Consider the following 24,133-nt stretch of genomic DNA (forward strand, 5'->3'; position numbering starts at 1 on the left):
TTGTTGCTGGTATATTGCTCGTGGGAGGGGGGAGGGGGGACTGTTCGAAGGGTAGGTTCAAGGGGAATGTTAGCTCGTGGGAGGGGGGAGGTGGGGCTTTTGGGGGGATGTTGGGGGGAATTGTTTCAGGCATCAGTAGTATTACAGATCGGGCACAGAGTGGGCGGGTTGTGGGTGTAGAGCCGTGGCCCTGGTTGGACCACGCGATTGAAGCGATACAAAAGGGGATGATGGACGGAGCGTTTGAGCAAATCAAACACTCACCCCCAGTCAACTGATCTGGGTTTAATCCATCACCATTCTTTAGCCCACTCAGCCACCCCAGTTCAGACATGGCCATATGCAAATCAGTCTGACCCTGTGCCTCATGGGAACAGTCCAGCCCAAACTGCCAAGCCATGTCTTCCCTGGACCGGAAACAAGCATCCTGGGACCGGTTTCGGATTCATAATCCTCATCAGCCAGGCTATCTTGAATCCAGTGGCCAAGTGAGCAAGGGACTCACGTCTGAGCATACCCTGCCACACTTAGGGCGAACAAAGCGATACAAAAGGGGATGATGGACGGAGCGTTTGAGCAAATCAAACACTCAACCCCAGTCAACTGAACTGGGTTTAATCCATCACCATTCTTTAGCCCACTCAGCCACCCCAGTTCAGACATGGCCATATGCAAATCAGTCTGACCCTGTGCCTCATGGGAACAGTCCAGCCCGAACTGCCAAGCCATGTCTTCCCTGGACCGGAAACAAGCATCCTGGGACCGGTTTCGGATTCATAATCCTCATCAGCCAGGCTATCTTGAATCCAGTGGCCAAGTGAGCAAGGGACTCACGACTGAGCATACCCTGCCACACTTAGGGCGAACAAAGCGATACAAAAGGGGAATGATGGACGGAGCGTTTGAGCAAATCAAACACTCACCCCCAGTCAACTGATCTTGGTTTAATCCATCACCATTCATTAGCCCACTCAGCCACCCCAGTTCAGACATGGCCATACGCAAATCAGTCTGACCCTGTGCCTCATGGGAACAGTCCAGCCCGAACTGCCAAGCCATGTCTTCCCTGGACCGGAAACAAGCATCCTGGGACCGGTTTCGGATTCATAATCCTCATCAGCCAGGCTATCTTGAATCCAGTGGCCAAGTGAGCAAGGGACTCACGTCTGAGCATACCCTGCCACACTTAGGGCGAACAAAGCGATACAAAAGGGGATGGCCATGCGATTGGCCATGGGGTATACGTTTTTAAGTTCGAATGTGAGTGGGCTGGGAACGTGTGTTAAGAGACAGAGTCCTTTCCTTCCTCCGTAGACACGGGCTCTCCATTGCGTGCCTACAGGAGACCCACCTTGACGATGAAGGTGCCCGAAAACTGTGGAAAAAGTGGCGGGCCAGATGTTTCACTCTTCCTTTTCTACCTACGCTAGTGGGGTCCTCATATGGGTAGCACCCGGGGTCCCATTTGCCATCCAGTACATGGAGGCGGACATAAATGGCAGATACCTGCTACTGCGGGCAAAACTAGATGGGAGAGATCTTGCAATATTAAACTTATACGCACCCAATATAGATGACCCCGAGTACTTTCTGACCCTGCAGGAGATCCTTATTCCGGACCTGGAGACCCCCCTGTTCTGGTTAGGGGACTTTAATTGTGTCCTGGACCCTGTATTAGATACACTCCCGCCCCGTGCAGGCACGAAGCCGCGTATGACGTAGCGGCTCCAAGAGGTAATGGTGAATTTAGGGGTTAGCGATGTCTGGCGTCAACGACACCCGACCCAAAAACTGTACACATGTTTTTCCCCCACTCATAACACACACAGCAGACTGGACAGGGTTTTGTCGCGAACATAGATGCTCCTAACTCCTTAGTGATCACCCATCAGGCTCGCTTCTTGTCTGACCACTCCCCGGTGGCATGGGTATTGAATTGGGAGGGACAGCCCTGTCGCCCTTGGACCTGGAGGATGCCGGGAGACCTTTTAAAGGACCCGGTAGGGAGGGACCATTTGCGGACTGCACTCACCAACTACTTAGATATGAACTGGGAGGAGGGATCCCTCACTTATTCTACCAAGTGGGATGCCCTGAAGGCAGTGATACGGGGCGAGTGTATGGGCCTCACATATGGGGTCAGGAAGCAGCTTCTCCGCGACCTACAGGAGGCGGAGGGTAATTTATTGCGCCAGAAAACATTGCCGGAACCTGATGACGTACATCAGGAGACGGAACGGGCAGCCCGAGCCTGTGTCCATGACATCTTAGATCGGCTAGATAAATATACCCCGGGCCAATACAGGCAACGCCTCCACAGGGAAGGTGACAAGTCAGGCCGAATGTTGGCCTGGATCCTTAGGCGGGAATTCACCCCAGAAAGGATAGTTGCGCTGCGGGGGCCTACGGGGCGAATGGTGTACTCTGAGGCGGGCATTTTTTGGGTCCTCCAATCCCACCTGCGGACGGTGTATGCTGCGGACCCCGCGATCACCGAGGACTCATACCTCCCGTATTTGCAGGACTTGTCCCTCCAGACCCTTTCGAGGGATGCAATGGAGGAATTGGGTGAAGTGTTGACGTTGACCGAGGTGCGGGCCACAATGGCCGGCCTCCCGAGGGCCAAATCACCGGGGAGTGATGGCTTCCCCCCGGAATTCTACCAAGCGTATGGGGATACCCTTGCCCGTCTCCTATTGCAGGTGTATTTGGAGGCCTTTGAGTGTGGCGCCCTTCCGCCTAGTATGAACCAGGGCAAAATTTGCATGATCCTGAAGCCGGGAGGAGATAAGTGTGATCCGGCGGCGTACCGCCCCATCTCCATGATAAACACAGACGCAAAGATCTTGACCAATCTTTTAGTGGCCCGGCTGGCACCGCATATGGCCCATTTGATACACTCGGACCAATGCGGTTTTATTCCAGGACACAACACCGCCATGAATCTGTGGAGGTTGAACCACATTCTCCATGAAGTCCGGGATAGGGAGGAACACTTGGTCATAGTGTCGATCGACTTAGCCAAAGCGTTCGACACCGTAGACTGGGGATATCTGCTGGAGGTCCTTCGTGTGATGGGGATGGGCCCTAATTTTTGTCGTTGGGTCCGTCTGCTGTATACGGCCCATGTGCCAGAGTGAGATTGGGTGCGGGGCGTTCGAAGGAGTGGCGCTTGGGTCGGGGGACGCGGCAGGGGTGTCCCCTCTCGCCGCTCCTCTTTGCACTGGCTATAGAGCCTTTGGCTGTTCGAATCCGGTCGGAGATGGCGCAATGGGGTATTCAAGTGGGGGACACTTGTAACGTGGTGTCCTTATACGCAGACGATGCCCTCTTTTATTTAAAGGCCCTGCGAGACTCGCTGCCTATATTATTGCAGCACCTCGAACGTTTCGGGGAGGCTTCGGGACTGAGGATCAATCGCAGTAAGTCCTTGATCTTTCCTCTGGCAGGTTATGGTGCTGGACCGCTAACGGACCTGCCGGACCTTGGGCTGCGCTGGGAACAGGAGGCATTCCGGTATCTTGGAATTCAGGTGGCCTCAACAGATGAGGAGGTGCTGGCCCGGAATGTAAATAGGATTCTTACGTCCCTACAGCACTCGGTAACCTTTTGGAATACCCTGCTGCTCTCCCTTATGTGACGGCTAGCTGTCGCGAAGATGGTGATGCTCCCCAGGACGCTTTACGTCCTTCAGAACTTGTTGTGCCCTATTGCCCCGCGAATATTTCGCACCCTCAACACGCTGCTCACGTCTCTGCTTTGGGCGGGTGGTCGTAGCAGGGTTGCTCTACACACCATGGTCCAGAGCTGGGAGGAAGGCGGTCTGGAGGCTCCGAGGTTTGATTTGTATTACTATGCGGCTCAAGTACTGCCGGCAGCACGGTGGTTCGCACGGTGGTTCGCGGAAGCGGACAGTTGGGAGATGCAACTCTTGGCCGGGAGAGCAAATGAAAGGACGTTACGGGTTGCATTAATGAAGGGTCGGGGAGCGGACCCGGCCCTACCGTATGTGGTGCGCCACACAGCCGGCATCTGGCAGCGGTTCGTGGCGAGGGTATTGAGACGAGCCCCCTTCCACAGGGAGTTGCCAGTTTGGATCTTGGCGGCCATGGAAGAGCACATGTCCTTTATGGACTGGAGGTCGGGAGGCTGTGCGACCTTGGCTGACCTGTACCCAGGTGAATCCTTTGTGTCGTTTGAAGAGGCTGAGGAGGCCTTTCGGACTGGGAGGGGGACAATACCTACACTACCGGGGCCTTCAGGAGGTGGTGAAAGCGGCCTGGCCCCAATTCCCGGAGACGCCCCTGATCTCCCATACTCTGAACATCGTTCTCTCCTGCGGTAGGGGTCGTAGATTGATTTCCTTGCTTTATTCAGCCATGCGTCAGGATTCAGCTCCACAGGTCCAGCCATCATGGGGGGGCCTGGGAGACTGATCTGGGAACGGCAAGCGTATAGGGAGCCTCACACGTAAGGTATCGTGCAATGCACGATTCAAGCTCACACACTTTAATTTTACGCACCGCACCTATTTGACCCCGGTTTCCTTGCAGCGCATCTCAGGCGATAGGGAGGACACCTGTCCCAGATGTGGGTCGGCGAGGGCGGGGTTCTTACACTTGGCCTGGACTGCACCTTGGTGAGGAGCTTCTGGACGGCTGTGGTGGGACGTATAGCCGCCGCAAGCGGCCTTTGGATAGATCTGACCCCGCTCCACTGTCTGCTGGCTCTGGTCCCTAAGCCTAAGAAAAGGAACCTTTCCTACAAGCTACTGCAGCTCATGCTAGTCCTGGCGCGACGTAGGGTGGCATTTACCTGGATGGGGCGGAGGGCTCCTGAGATCTCAGCATGGCTTAGAGATGTCCGGGAGTGGTCCCTGGCGGAGGAGACTCATATGCAGTGCGCGCATAGGGATGATAAGCTGCAAGACTACCTACTGGCCTGGAGGGTTATGTGTAGTGCAGGGCTGGCCCTGAGTGACTCGGAGGGGACTAGTGAGGAGCTATTCATGCCAGGGGGGTTGGGGACTGATGGGGAGGGGGAGGGTGTTGGGGACTGTTAGATTTGACCATTGTGTAGAATTCGGCTGCTTCCTCATGTTCATATTCATCTCCTATTTACATTATGCTTCTTTCATTCCTCATGGCCGTAGCTTGACCTGTGATACCTATACCCTTTAGTGCCATAATGAGGTCATCGATCTGTATGCAAGTTTTTATCTGATGCCATTCGTAGGGGGGAATGTTTTTATACATGTTGTATAATCAAAAATAAAGTTTTTAAATAAAATTGAACGGCAGCAAGACAGAGGTCCTACTTTTGGGAACCAACCCTCTAGGCTGGTCGCTGGCATGGTGGCCCCCTGAGCTGGGTGAATGTCCCCAACCAGTTTCCAAGGTCAGAAATCTTGGGGTGATTTTTGATAATCGGCTAAGTTTTAAACGTCAGATTAACACCCTTTCAGCAAAATTTTGGGCCACCCTTAAGCTGATCAGAAAGATCCGAGCGTTCATCCCCCCAGAGTCACTGAAAACAGTGGTAATTGCCCTTGCAATATCCAAATTGGATTATGGCAACACACTGTACCTTGAAATCCAACAGCAATATCTAGGCAAGCTTCAACGCTTGCAGAACGCGGCAGCGAGGTTAATCTTGAACATTCCTAGATACGAATCAGTGGGTCAGCGATTGGTGTTACTTCACTGGCTGCCTGTCAAAAAAAGAATAGCTTTCAAGGCATTATGCATTGCATTTAATGCACTTCATGGCAGAGGTACACTTTATCTGATTTTGAGAGTAAAATACTATACCCCCACGAGGAATCTTAGATCTGTTAGTCACAAGCTGCTGCTAGCGTCTAGATTCAAACAAGTCCGATGGGGAGGCAGATGTTTCTTGGTAAGAGTGACCAAACTCTGGAACCGCCTTCCCATTTCGATTAAAAACAGTTCAAGCCTCACTATGTTCAGAAAATCCATAAAAACCTGGCTTTTTCAAACTAACATCTAAAATACACATATACTTCTTCTGATATCAATTTTACTAGTGTCAGCGCCAAGACGCCTCCGGGCATTCGTTGCGCTTTATACATTTTTAAATCAAATCAAATCAATCAAATCAAAACCCAAAGGGGCAGCCTGATTAGAAGGTTGATGCTCAGGTTACCAGACCCTCTGTGCCCAGTCCGGAGCCACAAGAAAGACTTGGGCCCGGTCACTCCTGAATTTATTGAGCACAGGAATGGTATTGGCGGAAAGGCATACTGGAGGCCTGAGCATCACTCGAGGCGAAAAGCGTCGCCAAGGGAGTGCCGTCTTGGAAACTCCATAAGACACACAGGTGATGGACAGAATGCAAAGCAAATTAAACATTCACCTCCAGTCAATAGATCAGGGTTAAATCCATTGGTCTTTTGCTCACCATGCCACCACAGTTTAAACCCTACCATATGCAAATCAGTCTTGACCCTGTGCCTCATGGGAATAGTCCAGCCCGAACTGTCAAGTGAGATCCTCTCTGGACCGCATACAAGCATCATGGGACCGGTTTCGGGGTATCACCCCTCGTCAGCCAGGCTAGCTTTAATAAAAATGACATAGTGCGTCTGGGACCCACGTCTGGGTATACCCCGTGCACTTAGGAAAAGAAAGCAAAAGACACACAGATAATGGACGGAATGCAGAGCAAATCAAACATTCACTCCCAGTCAATAGATCTGGGTTAAATCCAACATTCTTTTCCTCACCATGCCACTCCAGTTTAGACCCAGCCAGATCCAAATCAGTCTTGACCCTGTGTCTCATGGGGATAGTCCAGCCCGGACCGGAAACAAGCATCCTGGGACCGGGTTTGGGGCATCATCCCTCATCAGCCAGGCTAGCTTTAATCTAGTGGCACAGTGAGCCCGGGACCCACGTCTGGGCATACCCGGCGCACTTAGGGCGAGAAAGTAAAAGACACACAGATGATGGACAGAATGCAGAGCAAATCAAACATTCAGCCCCAGTCAATAGATCTGGGTCAAATCCATTGTTCTTTTGCTCACCATGCCACCCCTGTTTAGTTCAAGCCATATGCAAATCAGTCTTGACCCTGTACCTCATGGGAACAGTCCAGCCTGAACTGCCAAGTTAGGTCCTCCCTGGACCAGAAACAAGCATCATGGGACCGGCTTTAGGGCACCCCCTCTCATCTGCCAGGCTAGCTTTAATCCAGTGGCACAGTGAGCCCGTGACCCACTTCTGGATATACCCGGCGCACTTAGGGCGAGAAAGCAATAGACACACAGATGATGGACGGAATGTAGAGCAAATCTTGGAAACTCCAGCATGCAAAACTGCTGACAGTGCGTTCTCGGCAGAGGCGAACAGCTCTCCCCACTTCTGAAAAAGACCTTGCGCTTCCTCAGGATAGAGACACAATTCGTGATCCGCTAGGCATTGACAGCTCAGTTTGTTTGCCCTGGACATCATACTGCCCAGTTTGTTGTAGTACCACATGGCAGTGTTGTTGTCCGTGAACACGTGAACCAGCTTTCCCTTGATGGAAGAGATAAAAACTTTCAATGCAAAGCGAATAGCTTTGGCGCTCAGCGCTCCAGCAAGTTGATCTGGAGTCCATATTCTGCCAGAGACCAGAGTTCTCTGATCTCCACCTCTACCGGACTGCTGATCCATACCAGAAGTGACATCTGTTATTACTGTGTCATCTGGTTAGGAAAGGGAGAGGGGTCTGCCTCTGACCCAATCGCGGTTGTTAAGTCACCACTGCAGATCCTGTGCAGTTCCCTCCGAGATCTGGACCATGTGGGAGAGATTCCTCTGATGGATGAGACACGATGTGATGATTCATGCGGGAACAAGCTGCTTTCATTTTTAGGACGACGACGTACTTTGTAACCCTTCCATGGAGCTATAATCTGAACACCAGATTTTGGAACGTTCAGATGCATGAATAAGATCATGAATATAATTATGCATGGAAATTAACTGCGGATGCACCATACATGCAACACTCCGTTGATGCACCGCGTTATTGATGCTTCTTTGGTTTGTTGTTGGGGACTTGAGGAGATGCTCTATTTATTGAATGAGAACTGAAGAAGCAGGTATCCCGTAAAAGACGTGTTGGCGACTTCAGAGTTATGGATACTTGTCGATGCTGCATTTAATAACTTTGCTATTGACATGATAGGTTTGTTTACAAATAATTGATGTATGATTCATCTAAATTATGTTTTTTAGGTGAAAATGGATACAACCTGAAAATGAAACGTACTATTTCATATCTCTCATATGTACATGATGTTCATTTGCTGAAATAAGTAAACATAACTATATCAGACTAATCAACTTTGTGTTTGAATTTTTCACACTTTAAATGTTGCTCCTTCACTCCCCACAATCTCTTTTTTGTATAAGTAACAGGAGGGCTTACGTCTGATGAACAATCTGGAGGATCATCAGTTGGATGAGGTGGGCTGCGACTCCGGGAGAAAATGTCAAAACCTGCCTGCCAAGGTGTGGTTGTGTGCTGCCAAGAAGAAGCTAATATGGCTTGGAGACTGATGCCACAGGGGAAGGCTCTTATTATACTCCCTTGTTCAAATGTGCTTTTGTACCCAGTGCATTCCAGCTCAACCGGCTAGTCCCCTAATTGTCGGTATTCCCTGCAACTAGATTTAGGGTGAGCACTCTACATTCAGGCAAGTCCTGTTGCAGATTACTGGCCACGCGAACAACCGTCGCTTCTGCTGTAACCGGTTAAAAAACTAATTGCACCATTCAACAATCCAACTAACATCTCTTAAACGAATGACACAGGTCTTCCAACCTGCATTCTTTACATTCTCAGCATTGTAAAAATGTGTAGTAATTGGCAATGGTTGGCCCAAGCCATGTAATGAAGGCAACTTTAACATTTCCAAACCCCTTTCCCTCACACCTGTGTAATTGCATTATGCACTAATTCCCACTAAAAGAAGCCAGCTCAATCGCTGATTTCTTGTTCATGATAGATTTCTATATTGTATAAGCCAGACCAAAAGTGTTAAACCATAAAAACAACGCAAATGCAATAATCCAGTTTCAGGTAGTTCCTTTTCATAATGTGGATAGGGCTGGTTACCAGCGCTAATCCTGTAGGCAAGAAAGTATTGACCTCTCATGGGCATTAACAAGTCTGCTCCACTCAAACTGGCTCTTTGTCCTTCTGCTTCATCTCTTTATTTTGTTAATCCTAAACTCTCTCCAACTTCATTCTTCCACGCAAAGTATCTCCCATTTATTATTGAATATCTTCTGTATCTTCTGTCATAGCTGCCAGCGTAGCAGCAGGTAACACTGGAAGCACAGTGGGCAGAGAAGCATCACAGGGCAAGAGAAGGTATTCAAGAGACTTGTCCAATCTTCAGAATCGGTGCCTCGCCTAAAGGGTCAGCTTTAAGTAACCATTTAAAATGTATGTTCCTGGCCTTCGTGCATATATCAGTTGACCAAGACCCATGGCTCTCCGCTCAGAATCATCTACACTTGTAAGTCAATTATTTTACTCCAGTCCCTTTTCATGTTAAACTGATCTTTACAGCATGTTATAGGATTATCGCCAGAAATCTGGATCCTTCATCCTGTTTTCCCAGAGGCATCAGGCATACTAGTGACAGTATTTCCAGTTCAGTTATTAGGGCATTCAGAAGACACAGATCTCCTGTTTTCAGACTTTCCAATCAGGATGCAGCAGGATTGAGTAGTCTAAGGTACATTTATACTCAAAGAGACATTGCTGGACAGAAACTAAAATACATCATAAATAACAACCTTCTTTACAAAGACAATCAGTAGAACAGTAACAAACATGCATGCAACAAATTCAAAGTGTGTATCACTTTTGGCAATTGTAGCAATATAAACATTCCTTGGCACAATTAATTGCTCAGAGGGCACACAAGAAGCGTCTGATAGTTGTCTTTCCCCATCTATCATTTGGGTAATGCAGGTTACTAACATGTGTTTGTAAACACCCACCCTAGAAACAATGTGACCCAGCTGTTGCTTAATCAGTGGAAACCAGGAGGGCTACTGTTTAGTGTTTCCTAGGAGGCCAGTTATAGTCAACATGTTTTGGTATTGGATCAACCAATGGCAAACAAAGGATTTTCCAACTACAAATAGGGCATTAAGGGCAACTGCACTTAAGGTTGCACTTATGCATTTAATCAAGAATAACTTCATAAAGGTTACACCTGTATGGACTCGCCAACAGCTTTGAGAATACTTGCAGACTATCAGGTCCACAGAAAGGTAAAGAGGTGGGGTCTAGCTTGAGGGGCCCCTAGGATAGAGGCATATGGAAATCCTCTACTTCTGAATCACAAAAGGACCTAGCAAGGTGCTGGCCCATCTTTTTACTATGTATTGTTTATCTTGTGATCACAATTTAGTGTCTTCTCAGAGTTTGCTGTTCACAAAAGCTAACTGGTCTGACTGGCTTCTCTTAAGGAAGGGATAGTTCTCAGATCAGATGTTGTTGCAGCCCGGCATAAAGTCTGGGCATGGAGTTGCGGTATGGTAATATACAATGCAGGACAGTGCGATGTTTTTCACAGATGTAACTTCTAGGGATTTCCCCCAGTCCTAGCATGTTCTTGGTCTTGGATGATCTCTGACTAGCAAGGAAGGCTAGTCCAATCCAATCTTTGGCTGGGGCTCAGAGGTTCTACTTGAAATGTGACTCAAGACCCAGTGCCAAAACATAAGAATGTATGACTCATTTTTGATAGCTGGAAGTGAATACAAAGTTGAAACTGGAGGGTAATCAGCTGTGACTTTATAACGTCCCTCCTGCTATTTTAAAATACATCTAATTCCAGACTTTCCCTCATATGAAACAGGGAGGGGTAAAGAAGACGGCACCAAATGTTCAACAACTAATTTGATCTAGACAGACATTTGTCTACTGATCCAGGGCTGGACAAAAACTGCCTATCTCCATTCAAGGAACATGAAGAATTGGGAGGCTGCTAAAGCTGCTCCAAGGCAAGGTGTCACGGAAGTAGGGAAGTTGGCTGTCCTCCTATAATCCACTCGATTCAATATAAAGATAAAACAGGCTTCTTTGATGGGACATCAGCTATGGGAATTCCCATTGCAAAACTAAAGTAGAGAACGACAACCCAACAGGGAAAATAGATCGCTGAACCACAGAATCCTATGAAACCCGTCACATTTTGTCAAGTTGTGCAGCTACCCTACAAAATGAGTAACACAAATTTAAGTCCACTTTGGGAGACACCCTGGTGAATGGCCCCAGGTATGGGAGACTGAAAATTATTTTTAACTCATCTGTAGTAGTCACATCTGCCAGGAGAGGTGTAGCTAAAGAGGCCTGACAGCTGACCAGTTAGAGTATGATTGGTTTTTGTATTGGGAAAATGCTTCATACATCACACAGTGGTTTCACGTCACTCAAGACACGCAGAGAAGGCCTCAACAGAAGAGCTGACACGTGGCTGGAAAAGTCTTAAGGGCATTCCTAAATATCAGATGGCTTAGCTTATTCCACAACTTCGGGAACAAAGTGGAAAAAAACACTCACCACAGCTTTCTCATTTCATCCTCAGCTTATGTAGGATACGAAGATTTTATCACCTCACAGATGACTGACAATGATGCTTTTGCAAATTATATACAAGTAGAACCATTTCTGCACCAGGGCAAGGCCTCATTAGATGTAAACTGATATATTCCGATGTAAGCAGTAACTTATGTTACTGCACATTTCAGAATTATGGTTATTGTGAAAATATTAGCAGGTTAAACCTACCAATATTTATTGAATGGAAAACTCCCAGTATTAATCAAAACATGGATTTTGGTATGTAAAGCAATGCAGCAGGAAATCCTTAGGACTGCCATAGCTGCCTCCTGTAATTCTGAGAAGTAAGAGGGTAGTCAGCTGAAGCCAGCAAACTGAACAAGGAGCCATTTTGAACACAAACATGCCTGCTCGGGTGGCACCCATAAAGGAGGCTGCTTCGGCAGGGCAGTGAAGTGAATGTGAGGGTGCTGCAGTAACAGGCATTGCCATTATTGGACAGTGAGTGGTTGCCACTCTTGCATCCCCTTTCAGAAATAGTTTCCTGCGGTCCAAGAGGGCCATTAAAGATAAGCCTCTTATTTAAGGCTTTCATTCTTATTTTCTTCCAAGCCTGGATGGAGTTTTTCATTAATAAGATATTTTTATTGTCTTTTCCTAGCATCAGCTGCATTTATCACCTTCCTTGCTATGGTTGATGAAACTGTTGCCTACTGCCAAACAAGCAAAGCAAACGTCCCTGCAGATCAGAGGATAGAAAGGCAAGGTTAGTATTCGCTTGCCTTTTTATTTGTTGTACAAATCATTTCATGTTTTTCCAATGTGGGCTCTTGCTTACTTCGTGGTGATAAATGGACAGAACACAATTCCAGGAGATGGTGTGCCAGGTTTACCGGACCATAGGTTGAAGCTGGATAATGCATCAGCCCTTATTGCCAGAGGAATAAAAATGCTTGCTTTGTATGCTTATAATGGGTATGCTGTGCTACCCATTACCACTAAATCCAGTTTGAAGAGTATTTGAATGGCTAATATGCACCACAGACCACAAGCAGTGCAACAAGAATTTACAAAGCTTGCAGATCTGAATGGCTTCATCACAGCTGATTAAACCATAATAAATGGCACTAAATGCAACCACACATGATGTCACATGGCAGCAGTATGCAGTCAGAGATGGTCTATTGAATATTTACTATTCTCAAATCTAAGACAGAATAGGCCTCCATATTAATTTGGGTTTAGACACATTCCTACTGTAGGGGATACTGTAACAAAGTGCTAGAAATTTACACCATTCAGACATTCGTCCTATGTGCAAATTGTGCACTTCTGTTAATTTCCATACATGTCCTTGCATACTGAACATAAAGTCCACATGATGTAATATTCACGATAAAACGTAGGGGGATACCCAAAAACAGAATGAATTTGCAACATAATCAAGGTAAAAAGTATTTTTCAATACACTAACAAAGAGGGTTCTTATTTTGGAAAACACAATAAAGCAGTCCTTATTAGTTTCTCACACTTGCCCTGGTGAAATTCTGAGTTATTCCTCAATGAAACGGGGTGAAAGTACTTTGCTATAGGCGAATTCAGGACCAAAACAAATGCTTCTGTGTTGTGAATCCTCAAACCCACTGTGGGGTGTGGTTATACCATCAACTGTCTTGCCTGTCTTTGTCCCTCACCTGGCCAGTCCACTGTGTATGCCTGTTTTTCACAGCCATTCTAATCTACATGTATTTTGGGTATGCACCTGTAGCATATATTACAGTCAATCCACACAAGCTTATACTTTGGATCTCTATTTTCTTTGAGACTCATTTTAATTTGTGCACAAGTACATTATGCATTGTCTGACCTAGGCCTCTGCAACCAGAAAAAAAATCATTAATCAGCCCACTTTATGTATCTTGTACTCCTACAATTGTATGCATGTTACCAGTGGAGGGGGAGAGTCCCAAACTACCATGAATGTTATTCCTATAAACAAGATGTGTATTTCTGCCTGATAGAGCCAAAATTGTCACAGCTATAGGCATCGACTAAAGAGGGAGGAGCAGATTACACATTATTAAACGGATTAATAATTCCATTTCCTACTCATGCTTCAAATAGAAAATACTGCACTCTACCTGCTCAAAGTTGGGCTGCTTTCTCTGAAATTAAATCATTAAATAATGAGAGACATTAAACAAAAGATCGAAGTACCCAACACATCTACCTATTTTCAGATACAGCTGCTAACATTAGTTTAATTATTTTTTTTAACTGAGTGAATAAGGGTTAACAAAATGTGTCAGACCATCTTGTTGACTTGCTTATTTACAGAATGTACAGTAACTCCTCTAATACAAGATAGATTTTCTTTTCATATTTGCAGGTTATAATTAAATGGAAAGTGCATTCTACGGCATTTCAACAAGGGCTAGAGTCCAAGGGTATTTATGACCAATTGAGGGCTCTTTCAATGCATTTATTTACACTTCTATACAAGCAAACAAGTTCAAATGTAAATTCCCAATACAGATAAAGACGGTAAATTGGGTATTCCTGCAGAAGCAAAGAGGACAAAGTATCAAAACTAGAATTACCCTATTTTACACCTTCTCATTCCCCTTCAAACTGTAGCCATATCCATAGGAGGATGCGCTGAAGTGTTGTACTTTGGCCACTTAATCCCACATTCTAGAGACAAGTGGTAAAAGCGGGCCCATCAATCCCCCACTCCTTGATATCCAGATGTCTGATTTGTGAAACCTCCAATCAGATCTTCACTGAACAAGTAAATTCCAGGCATCCAAATTTCTCCACCACTTCCCCCTCCAATTTAATCACCATGCTGCCTAATTCAGACAGTAAGCGCGGATGAACATTGACTGACTCCACTTACATGTTAGAGATCAGGATGAGGATACAATATGTGGAAGGTTGTAAAGAAGAGTCTTGTGATCAGGAAAACCCTTCATAGCCAGTATGACTGGAGGTCAACATACCCAAACCTACAGTGTGTCCACCTTCATGCAAACAAAAATAAATAGCATCCAAACGAAAATGTTGTCTGCCATTACTGAGACTGAAGGACTGGACAATCAAGCCAAGATGGTGATTGTGAGAGCAAAAAACAAGTTGGAATCTGCCACCATCCAAAAACAGTTGGATAGCCTACAAAGCAAATTTATTTTTCATTTTATTTAAAATGTTTTATATAGCGTGAACTAGACTCTAGAAGAGTATAAGAGTTCTTTACAAATGCTAAATTAAATAGATAGCTTGATACAATAGGTAAAAAATAAGAGTAGATAGTAGGGAAGGCATAAGTGGTTCTGGGGGTACTCAAGAGTGTGTTAGCCATTGGTCCTTAAAAACTGGAGTAAGTCCTGTTTGGTGGGCTAAGTCAAGTGTTGGGGTCAGGTAGGGATTTGTTCGTTAGAAGGAGTTTGACTTCTTTTTTGAAGGAAGTGCTTGAAGGGTTCATTCTGATTTCAGGGGGCAGGGCATTCCAGATTCTAGGTGACAGTCCGTAGAAAGTACAGTTGTACGTTTTCGTTTTCCAAAATGTTTGCGGTTTCAATAGCCAGGTGCTGGTGCTTCTCGAAGTTCTGCCACAGCCTGATTGTTCCAATTTATAGGCTAGATACCTTGGCGTGTTGAAGTGCAAGGCTTTGTGTGTCATGCAGGCAATTTTAAGCTGTTTTCTTGCCTCATAAGGGAGCCAGTTCAGTGCCTTTAGATCAGGGGTGACTTGTTTGTTCTTTTTTGGAGCTGGTGAGAAGTCTTGCAGCAGCGTTGAGAGAGGCTCTTAGTACAGCCAGTCTGGATCTTGGTAGACCACATAAGGTTGTATTCCCATAGTCTATTCTGAGTATCATTAGAGCTTGCACTGCTGATTTGGGGTCGTGGGTGGGGAGAAAGGGTTTTAGTTTTCTAATAATTTGAAAGTTTGCTCCTCTGGTGGCTGTTATGATATGTTCCTGCATGTTGAGATTTTTGTCGATTGTTATTACCAGAGATCTTGCAGAATCTATGATGTGGGCTTTGCAGTTGAAGACTTGTAAGTGTTTCATCCAGTCTTCAGTGTACACGTGTCCTCGTGGAGGGGTAATTAGAAGTAATTCGGTTTTGAGCGCATTAAGTTTGAGGTGGTCTCAGGTCAGCCAGTTGTGGGTTTTTGCAGAGTGAGCGGATCTCATCCGGTGATGATACTTTTAGGTCTAGTTGTGTATCAACAGCACATATGTGGTAGTGAACATTGGAGAGCTCCAGAATTTCGGTTAGGGGCTCCATGAATAGGTTGAAGAGGCTAAGTGATAAGGAGGACCCTTGAGGGACTCCTAGGGTGACCACTGATGTGGTGGACAGCGAATGATTGATCTTGATTCTTTGCGTGCCACTGTCTAAGAAAGAGGCGAACCATTTTGGACAGCCGCCGATAATCTCATTCTATGTTGAAGTAAATCTGGGAGACTGTCATATTTGACTGTATCAAAGGCTGAGGATAGGTCTAGTATGATTAGAAGGCAGGATTCATTTTGGTCTAGTATTCTGAGCGCGTCGTCAACAATGTGTGTCATGGCTGTTTCCGTGCTATGGTCCTGATTGAAGCCTGATTGGAACTGCTCAATGAGGTGGAATTGAGCTATGGGGCTCCATAGTTGGGAATGGATGTATTTCTCCAGTACTTTTGCTAGGGTATAATAGTGGATATTGGACAGTAGTTATCTGGGATTGTGTGGTCAGCTGTGTTTTTTTTTGGGATTGTGGTTATCTGACCTGCTTTTAGGCAGCTCGGCAGTGTTCCTTGCAGTAGAGGGCATTCACTATCTTTGTTCAGAGGGGTATTAGACAAGTTTTGGTCTCAGTGAAGATGTTGCCTGGAAGTGGGTCTTGAGAATATCATTTTCCTCGAAAATTTTAAAAGACGCTTTGTTTTTAGGGTAAGTGTGAGTTGGATAGGGCTGTTTACAGATCGGGGTGAGTGGGGAATAGGTGGAAGTATAATTGTGAGGTGTTTATTTGCTGTTTGGAGTTCATTTTCCATCTTTTTCGATTTTTCAAGAAAGTGGGAAGCAAACATGTTGCAGGTTGGTGGTGGGTTAGGACCTAATATGGGGGCGTTAGGTTGTTGAGAGGATTGGTGCTTGATAATTTCGAACAGTTTTCTTGGGCGATTTCTGGCATTGTTTAGCTGAACTTTGAGGACATTTGCTTTTGAGATTTCTATGTGGTTGTTGTAGGTGCTCCTCAGTGATCTCAGTTGCTTAAGGTGCTCAAGTGATGGCGAGGATCTCCATGGCCGTTAAGCTAGTCTCAGGTTACGTCTTTGTTCATTTAGACGCCCATTGTACCATGGTTTGGAGTCTTTAGAGGACGTTCTTTTTAGCTTAAAGGGCGCAACTGCGTCAAGAAGTCTATTCATCGAGTTGTTATAGTGGTTTGTGAGGTCATGGACCTCTGTCATGTCCTCTGGCGGCGTTAGTATGTTATTGCTGAGGGATGGTAAATCGTTGAGGTTAATGTTGCAAGTTTTCCTTTTCCATTGTTTGGGTTTCTTAATTTGGAGTTTGTGTGTCTTAGTAGGTTCGGTGATAAGGAAGGTGATGCAGAAGACCTACCGGCCTTCAGAAGACTCCTCAAGACCTGGCTCTTCGATCACTAGCAGCACCCTCCCCCCCAGCGCCATGAGACCCTCACAGGTATGTAGTGCGCTTTATAAATGGCATGATTGATTGATCGATTGATACAGTGGTGGTCTGTCCAATCAGAGGGGACGATCGATTAAAGTTTGATGGAGTTAGTCCTAGCAATGGCGAGGTCCTGTGTAGAACCAAGGTTGTGCGGCGGGCTGTCACAAAATTGGACCAGGTTGAGGTCAATAAGGAAGGTTCTTAGACTATTAACTGTGGGGTTGTTGTGGTCATTCTAGAGAAGGTTGAAGTCTCCGAGGAAGATATGGGAGCAATGTTGTCCAGCGTTGGAGTAGATGATTTCCATGATTTATTTGAAGAGTTTTCTATAGCGCTGGCTAGACCCCGAGGTATAAGAGCGCTTTACATGAGGACAAGTGAGTTACAAGTTACAAATTACATCAGTTACAGAGTTACACAGTACAACGACATATAAAAAACAATGTTACATGGTCGGGGTGGGGGGAGGAAAGGAGACACAGCAGAGACTAGGAAAACAATGTCCAATGTCCGGCTGGGTAGGTGACGGCCAAGGGGGTGAACCGAAGCCGATCTCCTCTATAGCTGTCTAGGCAGCTCCACCGGGCATCAGCCATATTGCTCGGTCTCCACGGTCAGGGTAACAATCACGGTTCCTCTGAAGATTTCTAGTATAAACACAGGAGAATGGAGGAATGAGAAGCGCAGTCCGATCTAACCCCAGGTTATCCCCCAGGGACATCCGGGGCTGGCTTCTCCTATGATCTCCCCTCTCCCACTGTCATACCTGGAGAGTTATTGTGTGGTTGTGAGAGGAGTAGCAATGCACTGCAGCAAGATGGACTACAAAACGTCTGCCACACTATGGGAGCAGGGTTAAGACGGTGCAGCCAATCTCCGCGCAGAGCATCCATCATTTTAAAGTCAGGCATTGTAGACTCAAACCTCCTCCGGCGCCATGAGGCCACCACCCAGTACAGCGCAGTTCTTCCTTCAACGTAACCCCAAGTGTCCCCGCAGCTCCGGCACACAGTGAAGGGTGGTTAGAGGTATGTTGTCTCCACTGGGGCCTCTGAGTCCTCTAACTGGCCTGGGTGCTGTCCTTTACATCACCTCCTCACAGTCATATGTTGCCGCGCTATCATAAGGGTGAGGGGATCTCGTGGGGGTATGTCATTTGATTGTGTGCTCTTTGTGCATTCCGCCTCCAACACACACAACACATAGAAGTCTTTTGTGGCAAGGTTATTACACAAAGGCAGTGGCCATCTTGAAGTCAGGCAGAATGTTCACTGAAATCTCGGAACAGAGGTATAACGATATATTGCAGATCACTGCACTGAAGGACTAACCTCTTCTTAGCTTCAAGATATGTGAGGCAAGGAGATCTGTTGCCTCAGCATGTACCAGGGAGATCAAGAGTGACATAAACCTCATGGTGGCAGCCATTGTAGGGATAGGCAACATGGTGATCCAGCGTTGTGCTCCAAAATACACTCTCCCAAACCTGGTGTCCACGAGCCAAGGCTCTGGGAGTTGCCCCCTCTCAGTGTCTGGTGCTTTTGTAATTCCCTTTCCACCGGATTTCTCGTTCTGGGCCACTCGGATTCACTGAGGTAAAGTGGCCATTTTAAGGTTAGGCGTCTTCTTACTGGTGTACTGGCTGTGTTGGGCGAATACAGTGAAAATACAGCTAAAACCTGAGGGTACCTTGAGCTGAGGGGCACAAACGGTTTCCAGACACAGTAATCGGCCACACAGCGCAGAAAGCAGATGAGCCTCCAGGCCCTGCGATCGGGAGCGTCAGCCATTTTGGAGCCGATGCCGATTTGTTCGATGAATGCTTGGTTGTTGCCTGGAGGATGGTAGAGCAGGTGTAATTTGCATAGTGAACTGTTGTTGCTTACAATGTTTATGCATGGGTATTCGCAGGTGGGAAGGTCGATGGTTTGTGACTGGTTTACCATAAGGTTAGTGCGATTTATACAGGCTATGCCACCCCCAGATCTTTTTAGTCTGTCTACTCTTATAATGCTACAGCCTGGAGGGATTAGAATGTCAAGGTGCAGAGTCGTTCTTTAGCCATGTTTCGGTAAGGAGGATTAGGTCAAGATCATTGGTAAGGATGAGGTCTGCTATGTCCGCTGCCTGTTTCACTGCCGATCTGCAATTTAGGAGCTTGCACTTCAGGTGAGGTTTGGTGTTCGTTTGAGGTTTTCTAATTGATGGGTACTGGTTTGAGGATGGCCGTATTCACCTCTCTAGAGTTTGGCCTCTGTTCTCTGTGTGGGTTTGACGCGATTGTTAAGATTGGGTTCAGGCTATGTGGGAAATCATGATGTTTTGTCTTGTATGTGAGGAGAAGGGCTTGGATGTCATTTTCTGAGAGAGGGACTGTAGTTCTAGCTGGTCTTAAGGAGTTGTGGCAGGGTGTGGATCCCAGTCTTGTGACCGGGGGTGGGTGCAGTGTGGTGTTTATTGGGAGGCGAGTATGGTGTGTGTTATTATTAGGGTGTAACAGATTATTACTCAAATGTTTCTTTGAGTGTCCCCTGTTGTTGTAGGCGATCTCTGTAGTGATGCTGGTTAGATTCAGTAGGTCAGTTTTGAGTTGCTGTAGTACCTATGTGATTTCTCCAAGTCTGGACTTAAACTCAGCATGGTAGTTCGTGGATGGGGTTTGGGGTGTGGAGGTACTGAGGTGTGTGTTTTATCAGAGTTTCTTCGTTGTGCAAGTTTTTTTGTGGAGGAGGGCGAGGATTAAGTGTGGTGGGGCTTTTGGGTTTGTAATCAGGGAATGGACGTGGGGAAGTGGTGGTGGATATATTTTTGTCAGTGTCACTTTATGGTCCTTCTTGTAGTGGTGAGTGAGCTTGGATTGATGAGGTGAGATGGGGTTGATGCAACACAGTCCGGAGGGATGGCTAGGTTGGTAAGGTGTGTTATGGTTGGTGTGGTGGTGTGCGATGGTGAAAGGGGTGGACTGTCTATGGTGATAGAGCTTTGAAAGGAGGGGTCTGTCTTATTATTATTATTAGGTACCTTCTGTTTGAGGATAGATAGGGAAGAGTTTGTTAAAAACGTCGAAGTGGTGATCAGATGACCGTATGAGTATAATCCTATTGATAAAAATGGAGATTTTGAGTTTTGCATTAAAGGGCAGGGGAGGGGGTTGAGAGTCTTAGGCCATGTGTGATTTTTCTAGATAAGGCGATAGATAGCATTAAATATAGTGTTTTTCTCCATTGGGCTTTTTTGTGTGTAAAATATGAGATCACTAGTTATGGTTCCTTTAGATGTCCAAAAGAATGGGCGCCGACGACGGACGCGGAGCCGCAGACGACGCCTACCAACGCGCAAGGGTACTGCTACGCAAAAGGTTCCAGATCCAGTCTGACGCCTGGGGATATTCTACGGTAAGGAATCTAATACTAACCTGTTTCTTTCAGATATGAGTGATTTTGGATGCAGTTTGAGAAGTCGATGTTTGAGGGCTTTGGCAGCTTTTTTTGTAAGATTATGTAGGTACTTGATTATGTGAGTGTTGTGGCCGTCTGGTTCTAAGATGATGTCCGGTGAGGAATGTGACTCTATGTTCATGCCTGATGGGAGCACTTGTGATCCTCAGAGGTATGGAACAGTCATATATTAGGAGGGGTATGAATGAGTCTATTGATTAATATTGGACTTTTTGGTAGGTGCATGTTTGGGGAACGCGAGAATGCATCAGTGATGGTGTGTCCTAAGCTATATTCTATAATCCTTGTGGATGGTTTTGTAGGAGGGTGTTTAGGGAACTAGAGCATGCATCAGTGATAATACGTCTTAAGCTATAATCTATAGTCCTGGTGGGAGTTCTCTGACACTCCAAGGGTCACACCCCAATCCAAGATGATGGCAGTCATTGCAGCAAGAGAAACCCACATCAAATTGTGCTGCTGATTGCATGAAGACAGTTGCTGTCTCTGAAAAGCAGCTACTTTTCTGTTACTATGAAAACCCTGACAAAGGCGATAGATACCTCTGCAATTGTCTGCCAAGCTAAGGCTCTGGTGAGCCTCTTTTAAATTGCTACAGTGCTTTGGCAATTAAAGCATGCTCTTTTTTTGCAGCTGTATTCCTTGACACAATGCTTCTCATCGTTTGTGGACTGGGGATCTTGGGGTCAGCAAAAGAAGTAACAACACATCTTTTTGAGAGAACTATTGTGTAGTACAAAGTGAGGTTTGTTGCAAGGACCACTGTTCGAACTTGTTTGTGTTCAGAGTACTGTTATTGTGTTCATACCCATAACCATGAGGCACTCTTCTCCTTCACTTGGATTGTCTGCAGTTCCGCGGTTTCTGAGCATCAAGGGCCTCTGCCCATGCCGAAGTGATCCGAGAAAGATGCCAGTGCTTGCTATACAGTCCGACCAAAGGATTTCACTAAAGCAGGCCTATTCTACTATATAATAGAAAATGGGGTGTTGCCAACAGAGGCGGGATGAGGGCAGGGAAAGGTGGCAGAATTACCAATGTTAATGAGGTAGGTAAAACCATTTTCGTGAATGAAGCCAATGCATCTTATTTTGACCAGGTTTTGAAAAAGAAAAGAATAACATCATGATGATTCCGGCACTTATTCCTCCTTCTATCAAAACTGCATGGGAAATCCACTCAAGCCTCCTAAAAAAGTACATTGCTAAGAATGAACAAGTGCCTTAGTTCATGCATGCATATGTGAATGTTTTTCCCCTTACATGCGTGGTGCATTAAAGCATGTTGATTGAGGTAATGGTTGTGTGGGAGTGTGAAGAAAAGGGGGTAGCAAAGACTAAATTGTTGGTAAATCTATGGACCAGGTACATTTTACCATGTGACATGCTGCGGAGAGCAGCCAAAATCTCTGGATGAAACCAAGGGAGCAAATGCAGAATCACCAGGGAAAATGATAACAAATTACTGATTCCACCAGACATTTCTCAAGGGAACCAAAGGGTTTCACCTGCAACCCCCTTTAAATTCATCCCTGGGGTTACCAGTAACTTGAGGAATGGTAACTCCAGGGAACAGAAAATAAGACGGCACAAAGGAACTTGTATACCCACCCACGCTTTAGCAAACAATTTGTACAGAATTTCCTGGGTGAATGCTGCATCTTTCCTTGAAGATATCTCAATGGATTAACACTAGCAGAAAGCATGTGGTCTACCCAACTTTGCTGACCTTCAAATTTATTTGAAAGGAATTTACTTTTGGACTGCCAAAGTCACAGATCTGGGCTGAATCCATCATTGTTCTTTAGCTCACTTTGCCACCCCAGTTCAGACTCAGCTACATGCAAATCATTCTTGACCCTGTGCCTCATGGGAAAAGTCCAGCCTGAACTGCCAAGCCATGTCTTCCCTGGACCGGAAACAAGCATCCTGGGACCGGTTTTGGAGTAACACCCCTCATCAGCCAGGCTAGCTTGAATCCAGTGGCATGGTGATCAAGGGACCTAAATCTGGGCATATCCTGCCAACTTAGGCTAAACAAAGCAAACACAAGGAGATGATGGACGGAACGCTGAAACTTTTCAGACACTCTCCCCAGTCACATATCTGGACTGAATCCATCATTGTTCTTTAGCTCACTTCGTCACCACAGTTCAGACCCAGCTATAAGCAAATCAGTCTTGACACTGTGCCTCGTGAACAAGTTACCTGGATACTCTAACTGCAGATTTCTCACACTGTAAATACCCTCAGGGGCCGTTTAAATGTTACTTATCTGTCTTTTCACATTTGGCAGACCTACTGTTCTTGTTTAAATCACCTCTTGTGATGTGTTTCCTTAAAGATTTGATTTACATGTTCCCCTCCCAAATTTTTTCTGATACTACTGTAGGACTTTCATTTGGTCCTCACCTTCCTGATGTGTACTCCTTTTGAACTGAACAAAGCTTTCCTGTGAGTCTGATTCTCAAAATGGTATTCCTCATAACAATAATCTTTGCTCTTTGCATGAATGAGCTACAAGTTCAGTCTGTTCGCTCACTGTACACCATATTTTTACTAGACAGACTGTGTTGTGGAGTAAAACATTTAGCCAACAGTTGTGATGCCCTTTCATGCTGGACAATCTATCACCCTTTTAGCTTTCTTTGCTCCACCTCATCCCTCCAAGGAGGAGAGGCCCCATCCAACAAAGGAGCAACAAACTTTCCCACTGATTGTACTGCAGAACATCAAGTGGACAAGCAGCTCTTCGTGGGGTTCGCTGAGGAAAAGAAGGGTAAGGCAGCCCTCTGTATAATAATATACAATGCATTAGCCAAAATAAAGACTCAGGAGGGTATGAGAACCCACGCGACCAGAGCCAAGGCAGCTACCACTATGATGGCACACGGACTGCTTGATCTGGACATGTGTTATGCTGTGACATGGACAGACTCAAGAAACAAAGGCGTGGAGCAGACGTGAAGCTGCAAAACACCACTTACCAGCATGTGAGAGCAATGCAGAGAAAAATATCTATTCACAAGGTAAGTATCGGCGATTAAAAATAAACATCAGAAGTCAGTGTGCTGGTATAGTGCCTTTTTGCAGCCCCAGAATCGAGTACAAAAGGAGAATAACAAAAATAGGGGTAAAAAATATGTTCAGTGCAAAAAAGACAGAACTTTTGTCATGGATTTGATAAAACACCATGTAAGCTATGGGTCGCCATTTTCTAGGGATGACAATACATCTTCTTCGCAGCTTGCTGGATTTAAAAGATATCTGCAACACAATTTCATTGCAGATACACAAAAAGTGGAGTAGGACACAGTACCAGGAGAGAAAATGTGGTAAGTGAGATTGCCATTGACTTCTCTTCAGCAGCTCTAAGTTCTAATAAAGGGAA

The 24,133-nt window shown here is 46.0% G+C and overlaps 1 protein-coding gene across 10 annotated transcripts in view; it reads right to left on the minus strand.

Annotated features, from left to right (window-relative positions):
- ACACB (acetyl-CoA carboxylase beta) overlaps positions 1 to 24,133 on the minus strand; it is a 2,338,068-nt gene that overhangs the window by 1,110,565 nt on the left and 1,203,370 nt on the right. For 6 of the 10 annotated variants that reach the window (XM_078667377.1, XM_078667383.1, XM_078667378.1 and 3 more), the window contains one exon: positions 13,734 to 13,757. The exons of the other annotated variants lie outside the window; for them this stretch is intronic. In XM_078667377.1, the coding sequence (XP_078523503.1) occupies positions 13,734 to 13,757 (24 nt within the window). The remainder of the gene's footprint in view (positions 1 to 13,733; positions 13,758 to 24,133) is intronic. 10 annotated transcript variants of the gene reach the window in all.

The sequence above is a fragment of the Lissotriton helveticus genome, chromosome 11 (genome assembly GCF_964261635.1).
Source record: "Lissotriton helveticus chromosome 11, aLisHel1.1, whole genome shotgun sequence".
NCBI classification, from domain to species: Eukaryota; Metazoa; Chordata; class Amphibia; order Caudata; family Salamandridae; genus Lissotriton; species Lissotriton helveticus.